The following is a 14,534-nucleotide window of genomic DNA, read 5'->3' as shown; positions in this document are numbered from 1 at the left end:
ATGTGGAATGAGCCCGCCAAGACGCTGAGCCACAGCAGCCTGCACTGACATCTAGTGGAAGCTCTTTCATATTACAACTGAATGACTGTCCTCTCAGTTATCAGTTTATTAGGTACACCTGACTGAACCCAACACAGTCTAGCACAATGTTTGGGTGCAGTTAACTACATTTAGTTTAATGACTGACTGCAATTTGCAATAGGTAGGAGGAAGTTTATATACATTAAAATCGCAGGAGCTCTTTCAGCACTTAACTACTTTAGGTCATCTGCTTAAGGTAGTTAATTACAAACTGCATATTTATAGTATTCTCATGACATTTTCTGCATATAGCACAGTACCACAGCCCATTGACCTTGTCAGTGATGAATACTATTAATTTTCCTTAAAAATGCTCCCTATCCTCTCCTTAAAACTCTCTTCTCCCTAAATCAAACACACCCACACTTTACTTGGTGTCAGTTCAGTTGTGCCTCTGTGCAAAAGCAACAGGAGATTCCAAACTGAGATTATGACCATTACCAGTGATGTAGTTTAGATATAATTGTAATATGTGAAAGTAGTTTTAGTTTGACAAACTACATTTTAAATGCTTTTCATTGTGAAGTGGCTAGAAGAATGGTAAAGGAGAGTTTTTAAGTAGTTTCTCCAACAGTGCTAACAGAACTTTATCTAGGTGTACCTAATAAACTGGCAAGTGAGTGTAAGCTGCAGTTCAGATAGAGTACAATTACACACCTCCAGTAGTGTAAGAAATATTTAAATCTTTTAATTAGAAGTTTCACACAATATAAACTTTACTACTATTATGTATGCATTTATTTGTAAACAGCAATTTAATGTTGTAGTTGGTCAAAGTGAAGGAAACTCTCACATTTGTTTTTTGTCTTTTTTAAAAATCATTTTTTAAGTGCAATTATTCCCTTTCAAATGTAGTAACAAAGTATTAAATAGCTTAAAATAAGTACAAACCTCAGACAGTGTTGTCACATTGGTTTGCTGTTTTCCAGCCTAATAGCTGCTCAAAATCCACCCAAACTGGTATCTTAAATAAAGTATGCAAAACACTAGCAACAGTATTGTTGTCCATTGCAGTTTTTCAATATGACATAATAATAAAACAACAATTCAGGTGTTCACAAGTACTCTAGAACAAAGATATGATAGATGCTAACTATAAAACTTTTTTCAATTTCTGCCCTCTGCCTTTAAAATAAAGAAAATTAAAGGGACAGCTCAAATAACTAAAAAATAATTAGTTTTATTTAACTGCATTAAGTGTTGACAATATGCCAACTTAAAGTGTGCCCCTCAAAAAGACCGAAAAAAAAGAGAGAACTAAACTAAAGGGATATATTTTGAATAATTTTTAATGTCTAGTTATTTTAATGTATTTAGTAGAATGAAGGGAAAATTTGTTTGGGGCACTGTGCAGGTCGGGTGAAGCAACGTCTGTCGCACCCTCAAAACAGAACAACTGGGCGGGAAACCAGCAAACCTGGCAACACTGACCTCAGAACTGCACTGGAGTAAATATTCTTCCATCCCGTCACGGCCTACCTCATACAGAGGAGAGTTACAGAAGTGTGTGAAACGTTTGTTAGACATCGCCCTTGTTATGATGTGGTAATAACCGAGCGTTTCCTTTTTCTCGTCCACAGGGAAACCTGACCGTCACACCTCAACCCTGCAAAGATTCATGTGACTGGCTCACATGAGAAGAGAATCTCCCGGGTGTTACCTTTTAGACATCAGTTGAATGGTGTTTCTATCTATATTTTTAGTTCTTCTGCCCCGAGGCTAGGCAGATTGTCTTTTTTTTTTTGTTGTTGTTGTTGTTTTTTTTTCTCCTCCTCCCCTCGTAAATGACCCCAAAATTTCTCCAGACCTTGGACTGTAACAGGACTGATAATAACCCAGGTTCAAAGCCATCACTCTGCCTCATCCCGCAGAGGAAACACCAACCCGCTGATTATCTAGTCTTTGCACTGTCAACAAATACAATGCAAAAAGAGACTATTGGACTGCCAGAACAGCTTTTTTTCTTGTTTTTTGTTTCTTTGACTGCATTGTTTTTTTGTCACACGCAGAAAGAAATTGGCAGGGGATGTTGGGTGGCTGATGGGAAAGGGGAGTCAAACTAAATTAAAAGACTGAAAAAAATCATATTGAAATGATTTCAACTCTATGTCTTTGGCTTATTGTATGCCGTGAAACAACAGTATATCCTTAACTTGACAAATGTTCGGCTATATTTCGTGGGGAGAGGGAATATGGCAACAGCTGCTTTCTTCAGAGACTTAAGAGCCTGAGACTGAAGTTTTTTTGTTTTTTTTTGTTTTTTTTTTTCATTTTCCATCGTCATTGTTGATTCCCATCCTCTTTGAACCCTCAGTTCTTGTTTCAGGGAAGACGTCGTCATGTTTTTTTGCGAAGGGACCGCACACACCTCAATGGAGAATAAACACTATTCATGTTTTCTTTTTCTCAGTAATACTTTACTCCATATCATTGTGTTCATCCTTGAATGTGTCTGACGCTGGTATTAGTCCTGTTTTTCCTCACAGTTAAAGGGTCTGTCTTTACACTCAAAACGGTGAAGCCACATTAGCAAGCGATGAGTTCACAGGGCATTGTTGTCATCACTGCATTAAGCCTGCATTGTGAGGGTTTTTGGTGTTTTACTGTAAGATTGTGCTTCGTTTTCTGTAAACAATGTGAAATTTCACCCAACTCGTGTATGTTTCTGCTGTAATATAGACTTTTAGCTACTTTTATGTGCATAAATGTTTATATTTATCCCAGCACGCAACTGTTTGAAGACTGTCACTGTTAAATAGCTTTCAACCTTCACAGCAACGTTTTAACATTATCTTCTGCAGAGTCCCTGAACGTCTCACTGTGCTGTTTCTCTGCTCCCGCTTCGGTCGTCTTGCTGCAGATTGTTTTGATTTTATTCACTTGACCTCGACTTTTCTAACTCATCACAAGGTTGTCTCACATCTCCATTCATCCCAGCATGCAGTGTGCAATTTAATGGATAGTTCAGATTATTTGAAGTGGGGTTGTGTGAGGTACTTATTGACAGACAGTGCATTAACTACTATAGATGGAGCTCGGCGGGCCCCAGCTTTGGAAAAGCAGGGAGAGGCACCAGCACAGAAGTTAACAGATGTACTGCTCTTGACAGGGTCAGCAGCAAAATATTTTAGCCACACACAAAAAAGCTGAAATTTACTCTGTATTTATAATATTTTCACCACCTCACCTTGCAATCAGACGGCCTTTTCCAACGGGAAACTGTCGTTATGTAAACCAAATATCACTCTCCCCAAACCAACCAAACTCCATTGGCTAAATTTGTCATTTTACTTTGCATAACACACAAGTTGTTTGGACTACAGCTGCCTCGATTACTCAGTTAGTTTGAGTTATTGTGTGACTTTGGTGAAGCTGATCTAAACTTCTAAAACTCCAAAGTCACACAATAACACAAACAAACCGACAGACCGAGGCATCGATAGACGAGCAACTCCTGTGTTCTGTGATGTAAAATTACTGATTTCACCTATGGGGCTTGGCTGGTTTGGAGAGAGCGATATTCGGTTTACTTAACCTCAGCCTCCTGTCAGAGAAAGCTGTCTGACAGGAAAAAAAAGCTGTGAAAATATTCTAAATGTAGCATACACTTAAACTGATATTGACTTTCTTCTTTAAAGTGGTTAAAATACATTTTGCTGCCAACCCTGTCCATCGCTGAGCTTCTCTGCTGGTAATCCTCTGTTTCTCCAAACTGGGTGCATGCTGACCTCCACCTACTGTAGGTAATACACTGACTGTGGATAAGTCCTTCAACAAAGTATCGCATCAAGACTGGTTCCAGACCTCTGGATCGCTGTTCCACATCTCAGATCTTTTTCAGCGATTTAACGGTAGCTCAAGCTGACAACTCGGTCAGATTAACTGTAATCAGAAAGGTGAATCAGACTCTCTTTTAATGCTGTTTTGCACCTCCAAAGGGGAAAATCTCTCTTGGTGCTTTGCTTGCTCGTGTGGCTTCACCTTAAACACACATCCACCTCGCACAGTTGTTAGCATGGTCTTTTTTTTTTTTTTTTCTTTTTTTTTTTTTAACCAGCGGCAAGTCTGACACCTCAGACACCAGGTTTCTTTGTTCAGTTGCTGCCTGTGCTGTGAACTCAACTACTGGCACATTAAACATACTGGAAGTGCATGAAATGACCCCAAAAACTATTTACAGAACAAACATTAGCCACTCAGATGCAGACAATGAGCTTAAATGAAAAAGGAAAGGTGAGCCAGTGAGAGGCTTGAGGCGAAAGCGAAAAACATGGTAAAAGGAGTGAAACGGGACCTTAAACGCACACACGACTGAATCACTGAAGTCAGCCAATCAAGCTGAAAAAAAGTTGCTCGAGGCTTTTACTTTGGATCTCAAACTAAATTCAAGTCTGTTTAACTTTAAATCTACACAGAAAGCCACTGTCAACATGGCCTCTACTTTCCCAGAGGGACCCTCTTTTTGGCTTTAAATTACAGTTCTCTTATACCTCAGGGGTTGTAAGTGAAATTCTATCCATATGCTGTTTGCATTGATTTCAGAGGGCTCCTGTTTATGGGTGTGGAAAAAAAAAAAAAAAGCACATTTTCCGCTCTGAGCTGGAAGTGCTGCAGCGGTTCATTCAGAGATGACAGGCTGGCTCAGGATAGGGAATTTAATAAAGGTTTCACGCCTTGTCGTGCCGTCTTTAGGTTCCGCTGAAGCGTTATAAGGAGTAGAATATTGACCATGTTGTCATTAAATTTAATTTTATTGATTTTTGGTTTTACAATCACTTTTAATGTTCCCATTGTAGTTTTTTCTTTCTCATTTAATACGGTATGTGTTCGAGTCCATAAACCACCGGTTAATCTCATGTCTAACACCCTCTGGAGTCGGATGTTAGCCGTTTTTGTCACGAACCTGCAGCTCTTTTCATTCATTTTTGAGGTTCTCGGACATTCCCAGTCGATAAGTTGCCAGTTTCTCGTCCCACGGAAGTTTGCAAGATGGTATATCTTTTGACTTTTTTGCGCATTTTTAAAGAAGAATGGCTGACATGATGAATAAGCTGAATGTGGTGGTGTTTGACTTGTACTTAATCTGTAAGGGTAATCTAGGCAGCTGTGATGTTGTCATTAAAAGTCAGTGGGTTTTAGTACCAGCAGACTGCATACAGTACATATAGTTTTATCAGACAATGGTTGTGACAAGTGCATTTGTTCTCTCTGTTTCTGAGAGTAGTAATGTTATCTCAGTAGTAAGCAAAGCCCAGTGAAAATCATATATACTAAAAGTGTATGAAAAGCCAGAAAAGTAATGTTTGCTATCAACATATTGGAAAGTGCTTGGCTCTTCTTGTATTTTGCAGGACTGTATTTGTTTCATGGTGAAGAGTATATTTATTGGCCAGCAGTTGTCTCAATTGGTGCCTAGTTGAACATTCTTCTGTGAAAAACGCAGAGACACTTGCTCGTTTGTCTTTTCCTGACCCGCCTACTGTCACACAAAACCCCTCCTCACCCCTAACCCCTTAAAACCCCTCCCACCCCCCACCCCCCCAAAAAAAGAGTACCAGTTCTGGTGCTTGCAAGGATGTTTACAATGTCTTCATTTTCTTTCTGTGTGAGAAAATTCAGATCTCTCCTTCTTCTTCTTCTTCTTCTTCTCCTTCCTTCTTCTTCTTCGCCCCCCCTCTTCTTCTCCTTTCTCCCGCCCTTCAGGAGTTTGTGTAAAGTGTACATTACCATGGTTCTTTTTTATACAATACTCTGTAACTTGCCTTTGTAAATTTGGGCTGGAAAAAAATAAATCTTTTTATGAGACAATCTGTCCTGGGAACTGCTCAATGGCTTCTGCTCTGTTGATGCTGCAGAGTTCAGATGACAACACTGTGTTTAATCCTGATTTCTAACTTTTCCTTATTACCAGTATATCTGTACAGGTTTTATCTTCAAAGTAAAATAGTTTGACATTTTAAATAACAAGGGGCTCATTTTGAGTTTAACTATTTTTCCTCTTACCTGAAGTGCTCTTAATCCATCTAGAAAGTTTTGGTGTGAGTTACAGAGTTTTGCAGATATCGTCTGTAGACATTATGGACCTAAACGGCCCCCTGCTCGTTCTGCTCTAAGCACCAAAACATACATTTGTGATCAACAGCAGTGTCTCTTTCCAGAAATCACGACCTCTTTATTTAAGATAATCCACCGACCTTGTTGCGAGCTGTTTGATGTAGGAACTACTTTCTTCCTTTCTTTTACTTTATTTCTGCTGGAACTTCTGAAAATAGACCTTGTTATTGAATTTTGTTTATGGCCGATATCTGCAAAACTCAGCAGCTCACACTAAAACAATTGAGATTGATAAATAACACTATGGATAACAGGAAAAACATGATTTGTGATTTGAGATAAACTGCCCCTTTAAGATGATATTACTGTTACCAGTATTCAGCATATTTGTGCAAATGTTAAGTAATCTTGCGTGTTATTTTAAATTGCAAAAAGCAAACTTATTTCTAAGTTTTGCAATTTGACCTCTGAGTGGCTGAGAGACATTAAAGGGATAGTTCAGTTCCTTTAATGTTAATATGCAATATTTCTGCTTTAAAATGTATAAAAAACACCTGGCATAGTTAATTTTTTGTTGAGTTGTGTACTTACATTATCCCAAATGTTTCAAACAACGAGCATTTAAATGTAGTGTTATTTATCCATCTAGATTTATTTGGTGCGAGCAGCTGAGTTTTAGCAATAGATCTCTACAGCTGATGTCTGCAAAACTCTGCTGCTCACTCCAAAACAATCTCGATGGATAAATAGCACAGCAGGTAAGAGGAGAAATTTATATTGTTGATCTTACAGGTAACTGTCCCTTCACTTTTTAGTCTGAAGTCACCAGAATGAGGGAAGTAAGTGTTCAACGTGAGTTTTTAATCAGTATTACGTTCTCGGATGAGTCGAATTAGAATGAAGAAATGTTAGAATATAGAAAGTGCACTGTGGCATTTGGCCACAGGAGAGCAGTGTCTCTGAAGAGGCCAGAGTGAGTCTGAGCCGGAGCAAATGTTCAATTTTAGCATGTTTGAGGTGTTTTTACTGCAGCTTCACGTACTGTACCTGAGGAGGTTTGGTTATATAATATATACATGTAATTTAATGCAATATATTCTGCTGCTGCTGTTCAGGAAATGTTTGTTAGATGTTTTTAAGGTTTCAGTTTGAGGCAGGATGTAGTTCTGAGATAAGTTGACTGATAGAGTTTTCCCTCCTCTCATGAATGTATTTTTGTTTCGTGTTACTTCACTGTGCAGAATGATGGACGACACTTTACCTGTGTTCACCCTGAAGGGGCCCTCGTTTACATCTAGTGAATCTTCAAGGTTTAACAAATGTTTCCTTCTTCTTCTCATCAAACATTTGCAAAGATTATTTCTCAAGTCTTTTAAGTCCAGTGTTGCTCACATCCATGTTTACCTGCTTGCAGTCTTCTTCTTCTTCTTCTTCTTCTTCTTCTTCTTTGCTGGTGTGCTGCAGCGTTCCTGTTGATCAGTGGAATAACATGACACCATTATCACAGACAAGCGGCTCCATAACGCTACTCCAGATCAAAAACTCCACAGGGAACCTTTAAATCCGACTTTAACTTGTGTGTACCAGCAGGACTTTTGTGCCAGACGTTACTCATAGATTCTGGATTTTTAAATCAGGGAGGAGTGGATGTAATTTTATGCATTTGTAAGTGGTTTAGTGACTTGTTTTTGTGTGTGTGTGTGTGTGTGTGTGTGTGTGTGTGTGTGTGTGTGTGTGTGTGTGTGTGTGTGTGTGTGTGTGTGTGTGTGTGTGTGCGTGTGTGCAAAATCCCCCATTAGACAAATATTATTCAGAGCAGAGTGTTTTTTTTAAGTCTTGAAAGATCTCTGGGGGATGTTTAAGTCAAAAATCATGCAAAAAAAACACTGAATATTTACCGGCATAAGCTTCTTAAATACGAGGCACTGCTCTGTATAATTTTACACTGAATATCTTTTAGGTTTTGGACTGTTGATCAGACAAATTAAGCATTTTAAAGATCCTCTTAGACTGTTGGAAATTTGTGGTGAGCTTTTTCTCCCTAATTCAAAGGTCCAGTATGTAATATTTACTGGCAGAAGAGGAATTTAATATTCAAGGTTGTGTGTTTGGTTACCTTAGAATGAATTGTCTACATCTGCAGAGGGCACAGGTTCTCTCCCACAGACGCCGCCATGTTACACCACCATGTTGTACCGCCATGTTTCTCCTGAAGCCCAGAAAACAGTGGCTCTAGATTCGGCTTTTCACAGTTTGCGTGAGTTTCACTGCCACAGTTGGTTCTCCTTCACCAGGAATAATCCAACTCCCTTTGCTGAGGGGGGACCCTTTAAAAAAATGACAGGTTAGGCCACTTAATAAACAAACATTAACAACATTATCTATCAGATGAGATGATTAAACACTAAAAGGCCAGGACTCATCTTTCTTCTGACTTATTCGTGTAAATTAACTTGGTACATGGTTTCACAGATAAATCAGATATTTTACTACATTTATTGGCTACAGCTGCATTTCAGTTGTAATGCTTTGATCACATTTGAAAGAGTTTATGCAACATTAAATATAGCTGGTCGGAGGGCCACCTGACACACTTCTGGGGGCCAAATTTGGCCCTAGGAGTGAGACGAGGTGTATTCAATGTGCAAGCTCACCACTACATGCCAGTAAAAATGCTGCTCCTTTAAACTGAATATCTTTTAAGTTTTAATCTGCTGATCAGACAATTTAAAGGAGCAATATGTAAAAACTGCATGTAAAAATGATTAAAGCAGTATATTAAATAAGTTGAAATCTTATTTAATATGCAGTCTATGGTTGAAGCGAATAGAGCTTTATTATTGATTGATTATTAAATTAAACGATTTTGATAATCAATTAGTTGGTTAGAGTATTTTTTTTTAAAGAACAAATGTCCAATCGCTCTGATTCCAGCTTCTTAAATAGTGTCTCTTTACTGTTACGTGACAGTAAACTAAATATTGTTTTTGTGTTAGGAACAAGACAAGATATTTGAGGTGTCATCTTGGACTTTAGAAACATTGATCAACATTTTTCACCATTTTCTGACTTTTTATAGGCAAACAGCTAGTTCTCTCTCTTCTTAATCAAGAAAATAATCAAACAATTGACTGTGAAAATAATCCTAAATTGAAGCCCTAGAAGCAACTTGTTTCCCTTCGCCCAGCCTCAAAGAAGCTCAGGAGCGCTGCATGATCACTGCAGGAGCGCTGCAGGAGCATAACACTGTAAACTGACAATAACACAACACGAGGAGTCCTACACTGAAAGATGATCAGCTGTTTATAACTGTGAATATTCTGTCAAAGCCCGTTATCCTGAAAACAAAAGCCCACTGCTCTGAAAGTACACACACTGGAGTTTGAGTTCAGTGACTCCCTGCCAGACTCCATTAACATATTGATCAATTTAACTGTTATAAACATCTACTACCTCTAAAAGATTAGTAATGATTTATTATGACTCATAAACAGACACCAACTCATTCATTGAACATTCAGCCTCAATGTGAACTCTCCAATTTTATGTGAAACAAACAATAACAAGTTACAGACCAGAATAGACATTTCAAAGCAGGACACTGCAGCTGTAAGGTTGTCGTCAGTCTTTCCTTAATCTCTGATGACATATCATGGTCGTTTTAGGATTTATTACAGTAAATATATTACAGGTTTCTCCTTAATGGAATTTTAAGATGACCTTTGGCTCTGGAAAATTGCAGTTAGCATTTTTCAGTCATTTATGGACCATGATGGATTGAAAAATAAAATGATCATTAGTTGCGGCCCCTTGCAGCCTGTCCAACCATCTGTCACAGTTCACTCTCTCCAGTGCATCACTTAAAACACACACTGCTCAAACTTTATCTGCGTCTGCTGTGGCGTTCACTGCTATCAGTCAGTTCGGATATTTTTAACTGCCCCTAATGCTCCTGAACTGCGAGTACGCTCTGTGCATTAGCATAATGCAACATCAGTGACAGCGAGTGATTACGCCGGGGATGATTTTGTTGAGTGTAAATGTGAAATCTGATTATCCTCAGTGCTCCGAGCTCGGCAGAGGGAGGAGGGCCGGAGAGGAGGAGAGAGTCAGATGGAAGGAGGGGTTAAGATAGCAATGTGCTGAGCCAATGGCTTTTCCACAGAGCAGCTGGCTGGCATCAGGACAGGACAGGCCGCTCAGAGGACGGGATACCTCGAGGACGGCTCTTCTTCTGCTTCTCCTCCGCTCGCTGTAGGACACTGAGGGTGACTTCCAGGAGGTGTTCATGGGATGCACTATCTACGCAGCCAGCCCTAAGGCCCTGCCCGCCGACGAGGCCCCAGGCCAGGACAGATACTACCAGCTCCCCCACTACCGCCACCCTCATGGTAACTGCAGTCAGAGGATAGCAGCCAGCAGAGCCAGGTCAGTCTGCACCCAGCACACACCGAGGGCACTGAGTGTGAGGCAAGAGCCGCACCGGACCAGGTGAAGCCAGGAGGAAGCAACTGATGCTGAGTTAACGGCCCTTACTGCATCTGAGCCAATCACAGAGGAGATGCAGAGAGTTAGATGTGTCAGAGAGGATGTTTGAAGTTGGGGATGTGGAGGGAGGAGTAACTTTAACATCAGAAAGACGTCCCGTGTAAATGGCTGACGACAAAAATCTGAATTAAAATAGAAGAGAAATAGATTTCAGTGATATTTTTTATAGCATCTCTCAATATGAAATTCCAAAATTAACACTTAAACCATTTGCCATCTGTTTTAAATGACATCTTTGATATTTTATAATTTTCACCCTTGAGCTGCAATGACTAATCGATCATAAATAAACTTAAATGGATCACAAGTTATTCTGATAACTGTGTAATCAGTTTGAGTATTTTTTAAAAGAAATAAAAACTCAAAATTCTCTGATTACAGCTTCTTAATTAAGAATATTTTGTTGTTTCTTTACTCCTTTATGACAGTAAACTGAATATCTTTAACAAAGACACTTGAGGACGTCATTTTGGGCTTTGGGAAAGAGTGATCGATCAACTTTTTTAAAATAATTTTCTGACATTTTATACACCAAACAACTAAATGATTAATTGAGAAAGTAATGAAGGATTAATTGACAGTAAAAATAATCAGTAGTTTCAACCCTCGATTTCCCACACTTGTTCTCTTTTACATATCAAATGTTTTGCATTTTGTTACTTGCAGTTTGGACAAAAGTATTAGGGTAAAGGTAAAGTACTGATTTTTTTTTTAACACCACGTTTAAAATGACATAATATCTGTTAATTATAGTATTGAAGATTGAAGACCTCAGTCCAGTTCAGTCTTTTTTGTCCTGCCTGAAATTTGTCTTGCAGCAAAACCAGACAGTGTTCAGTCACTTTTCAGGCTGGTAATTTTTTAAAAAGAGAAAGTTACTGTATTTTTGAAAAGAGGCATCAAGTATTGTATCGAAGTTTAAAATTCTGGTATCTTTCCAGCTGTAATGCTGAGTTAGTGGCCCTCATTGCATCTCAACCAATCACAGAGGAGGAGCTGTAGAGAGCTGGACGTGTAAGAGACAGATGTTTTAACTAAGATGGACGGGATGTGGAGGAAGAATTAAGTTTGACTTCACAAACACAGACGTCAGGGTTTGGTTTTTGTTAAATTCAGATCTAAGTAAATGAAAAAAATAAAAATAAAAATAAGACATGATATGTCTATATGCACGTGGAGGAGCCAAGCTAAAATAAAAACTGAAGGACAAAGTGAAGAGATAAAAATCACCACTGCAACATTTGCCGTCTGTTTAAATCACATGTTCTTTGTCAGCGCGTTGCAATATTTTATCATGATTCTCCAGACTTCTTCTCTTTTACACATGGAATATTTTTGCACTTTGTTACACTTGCAGTTTGGACACAAGTATCGAGACATCAATACTTTTTCAATACGACGTTTAAAAGAAAACCATATTCAGTAATTATTATCATCAAAAGTACTGACACTTTTTATAGATGACCAAAGTTCTTGTTCATAACCACAGTTCTGTTCAGTCTTTATCGTCCTGCCTGCTTGCACAAAAACTAAACGGTGTTCGGTGACTTTTCTGTACCACCACTGTGTGCAGGTTGTTTTAAAAAAGACAAAAAATATCCTATTTTGTGTGCCAAGGACTTTTTATTATGTTTGCCCTGGTATCGTGACGACTCCAGTTTGAACACAGGTGATTTGGCCAAGAGTTAATACTTAATTTCAAAATGAAACTCGTCCTGACTGTAACAGCCTCCATGTGTCTGTCTGAACTCTCTTTAACTTGACAGACGGCTGATGATTGAATCTTTGCTGAATACTTAAATATCTGCAGCTGTGTACTGAGAGGACTCCTCGTTCTCAGACTGTAGGAAGGACTACAGCTTCCTTATACACTATTATTATTTTCATTCATGTTTTTGTACTTTTTGTACTGTGGTTACACACATCCAGTAGTGGAATGTAACTAAGTAAATACTCGAGTACAGTTTTGAGGTACTTGTACCTGTCTGTGAACATAATGATTACTAGACTAATCTGTTCAATACTAATCATATCCACTAACTTATTAATTTTTTACTTTTTTATGATGACAACATTCATCATACAATATCCAGTGGTGGAAGAAGTATTCAGATATTTTACTTAAGTAAAAGTAGCAATACTATAATGTAAAAATACTCCATTACAAGTGAAGGTCCTGCATTCAAAATCTTACTTAAAGGGACAGTTCACCTCAAAATCGAGTGTTAGACATTGTTTCCTCTTGCTCGTGGTGCTGTTTATCTGCTGTGAGCTGCAGAAGTTTTGGAGACATCGTCTGCAGTCATGTCCTCCTCCTCTCAAATATAATGAAACTTGTAGTGTGGCAATTAAAAATAATACATTTGAAAAATTCAACACCAGAGTCTCTTTCCAGAAATACTCAAGATAATCCACAGACCTTATCGTGAGCGGTTTCATGAAGGAACTACTTTCGTCCTGGTGGAAATAAAGTAGTTCCAATCTCTGGAGAGATATTGGTGTTGATTTTAAAGCTAGTATTTAATTTATTTTGGCGATTTGAGAACCACAAGCCGAGTGCCATCGAGTTTCATTATATTTGAGAGAAGGCAGACATCTCCAAAACTCTGCAACTCACACCAGAACTATCTAGGTGGATAAACAGCACTACAGACCAGAGGAAAAACATATATTTTTGATTTTAGGGTGAACTTCCCTGCAAGTACCAAAGTGTTAGCATCAAAATACACCAACAGGACCAACAGTAAAAATATGTTTGACAGAAACATCCAAGTAAAACTTTGCACATTAATTTAATAACTAAAGCCAGTTTGTAAAAAGTACAATACAGGCTTCCAGGATGCAGCACACAATAAGTATAAAGTAGTCTACCATAAGATGGAAATACAAGTACCCTAAACTTGTACTTATGAGCAGTACTTGAGTAAATGTTCTTAGTTACAATTCACTGTCAATACATTGTATTGATAAATGAACCATTAACACCATAAATACTGAGACATTGCATTATTTTTTTAATAATAAGTAGCCTAAGTTTATTTTCATACACTTAAGATTGATAATTTACTAAATCCCCTTTACTTTAACTGTATGTGAGCCATTAAAAATAAAAAATATTTTTAGATATTACTGTAAAAAAAAAACTGGTTCATTACTCAACCCCTCCAAGATTTTGCGGTCTTTTTTGGGATTGTTGCAGCCTACAATACTTTTCTATAACACTGCAATGCATGATACAATGTTTTAAGGCGTTTTTGCAATGATAAGGTTGATGGAGCACGTGATAATGGCACCAAATAAATAAATAAATAAATAAATAAATAAATAAATAAATAAATAAAGTCAAGCAAGCAAAAAATTATAGAATATATAATGTGTGCAGAAATATGCAGAACATTGAAGTTTTGTGTTGTTTAAAGTTCCTGTGTCAAATTAAAAAATAAAAATACAATAAAATGATAAACCATCGGGGCTTGTTATGATTGGTGGAAGTACAGGAAGCTACGATGATTGGTCAAAAAGTTGCACTGAATGTGCGAAATCAAAGCTGTGCAGAATTCACGACGATTGGTTGAATTTGCACTGATTGTTGCGATCGCAACTTCCCAGAGGAACTGATTTACTGATATTATCAATGATTTCATTGTTAAAAAAAAAAAAAATCAAACCACAGAAGCCCTCGCATTCAGTGTAAAGTTCGTCTTGCAGCTGTAGTCTAAATGAGAAGTCGGTCTGTTATTCTGGGAGTCTGTGGTGAGAAAATAGCCGCCGTTTAATCCCCCGGCCGGCAGGCTGCGTGTAAACAGGCCACACTGGGCTATAGGTAAGCTCAACCCACCTCACACACACAC

General features: G+C 38.2%; 2 protein-coding genes across 9 annotated transcripts in view; both read left to right on the top strand.

Annotated features, from left to right (window-relative positions):
- znf609b (zinc finger protein 609b) overlaps nucleotides 1–5,891 on the top strand; it is a 112,821-nt gene extending 106,930 nt beyond the window's left edge. For all 3 annotated transcript variants that reach the window (XM_084741364.1, XM_084741286.1, XM_084741441.1), the window contains one exon: nucleotides 1,662–5,891. Coding sequence is in view for 1 of the 3 variants with exons in the window: in XM_084741441.1 (XP_084597567.1) it covers nucleotides 1,662–1,705 (44 nt within the window). In the remaining 2 variants the exon portion in view is untranslated. The remainder of the gene's footprint in view (nucleotides 1–1,661) is intronic.
- A 4,201-nt stretch (nucleotides 5,892–10,092) lies between these two features.
- gramd2aa (GRAM domain containing 2Aa) overlaps nucleotides 10,093–14,534 on the top strand; it is a 45,179-nt gene continuing 40,737 nt past the window's right edge. Inside the window, exon 1 of one of the 6 annotated variants that reach the window (XM_084740770.1) lies at nucleotides 10,093–10,563. In XM_084740770.1, the coding sequence (XP_084596896.1) occupies nucleotides 10,424–10,563 (140 nt within the window). In that variant the 5' untranslated portion in view covers nucleotides 10,093–10,423. Of the gene's footprint in view, nucleotides 10,564–14,352; nucleotides 14,507–14,534 lie in introns of those variants that run through there. The other 5 variants (XM_084740684.1, XM_084740857.1, XM_084741165.1 and 2 more) reach the window with 5 other exon arrangements.

Source organism: Lutjanus erythropterus, chromosome 1 (assembly GCF_056507025.1).
Source record: "Lutjanus erythropterus isolate fLutEry1 chromosome 1, fLutEry1.hap2, whole genome shotgun sequence".
Lineage (NCBI taxonomy): Eukaryota > Metazoa > Chordata > Actinopteri > Lutjaniformes > Lutjanidae > Lutjanus > Lutjanus erythropterus.
The sequence above is the reverse complement of the archived record's forward strand: the minus strand, read 5'-3'. Positions and strand labels throughout refer to the sequence as shown.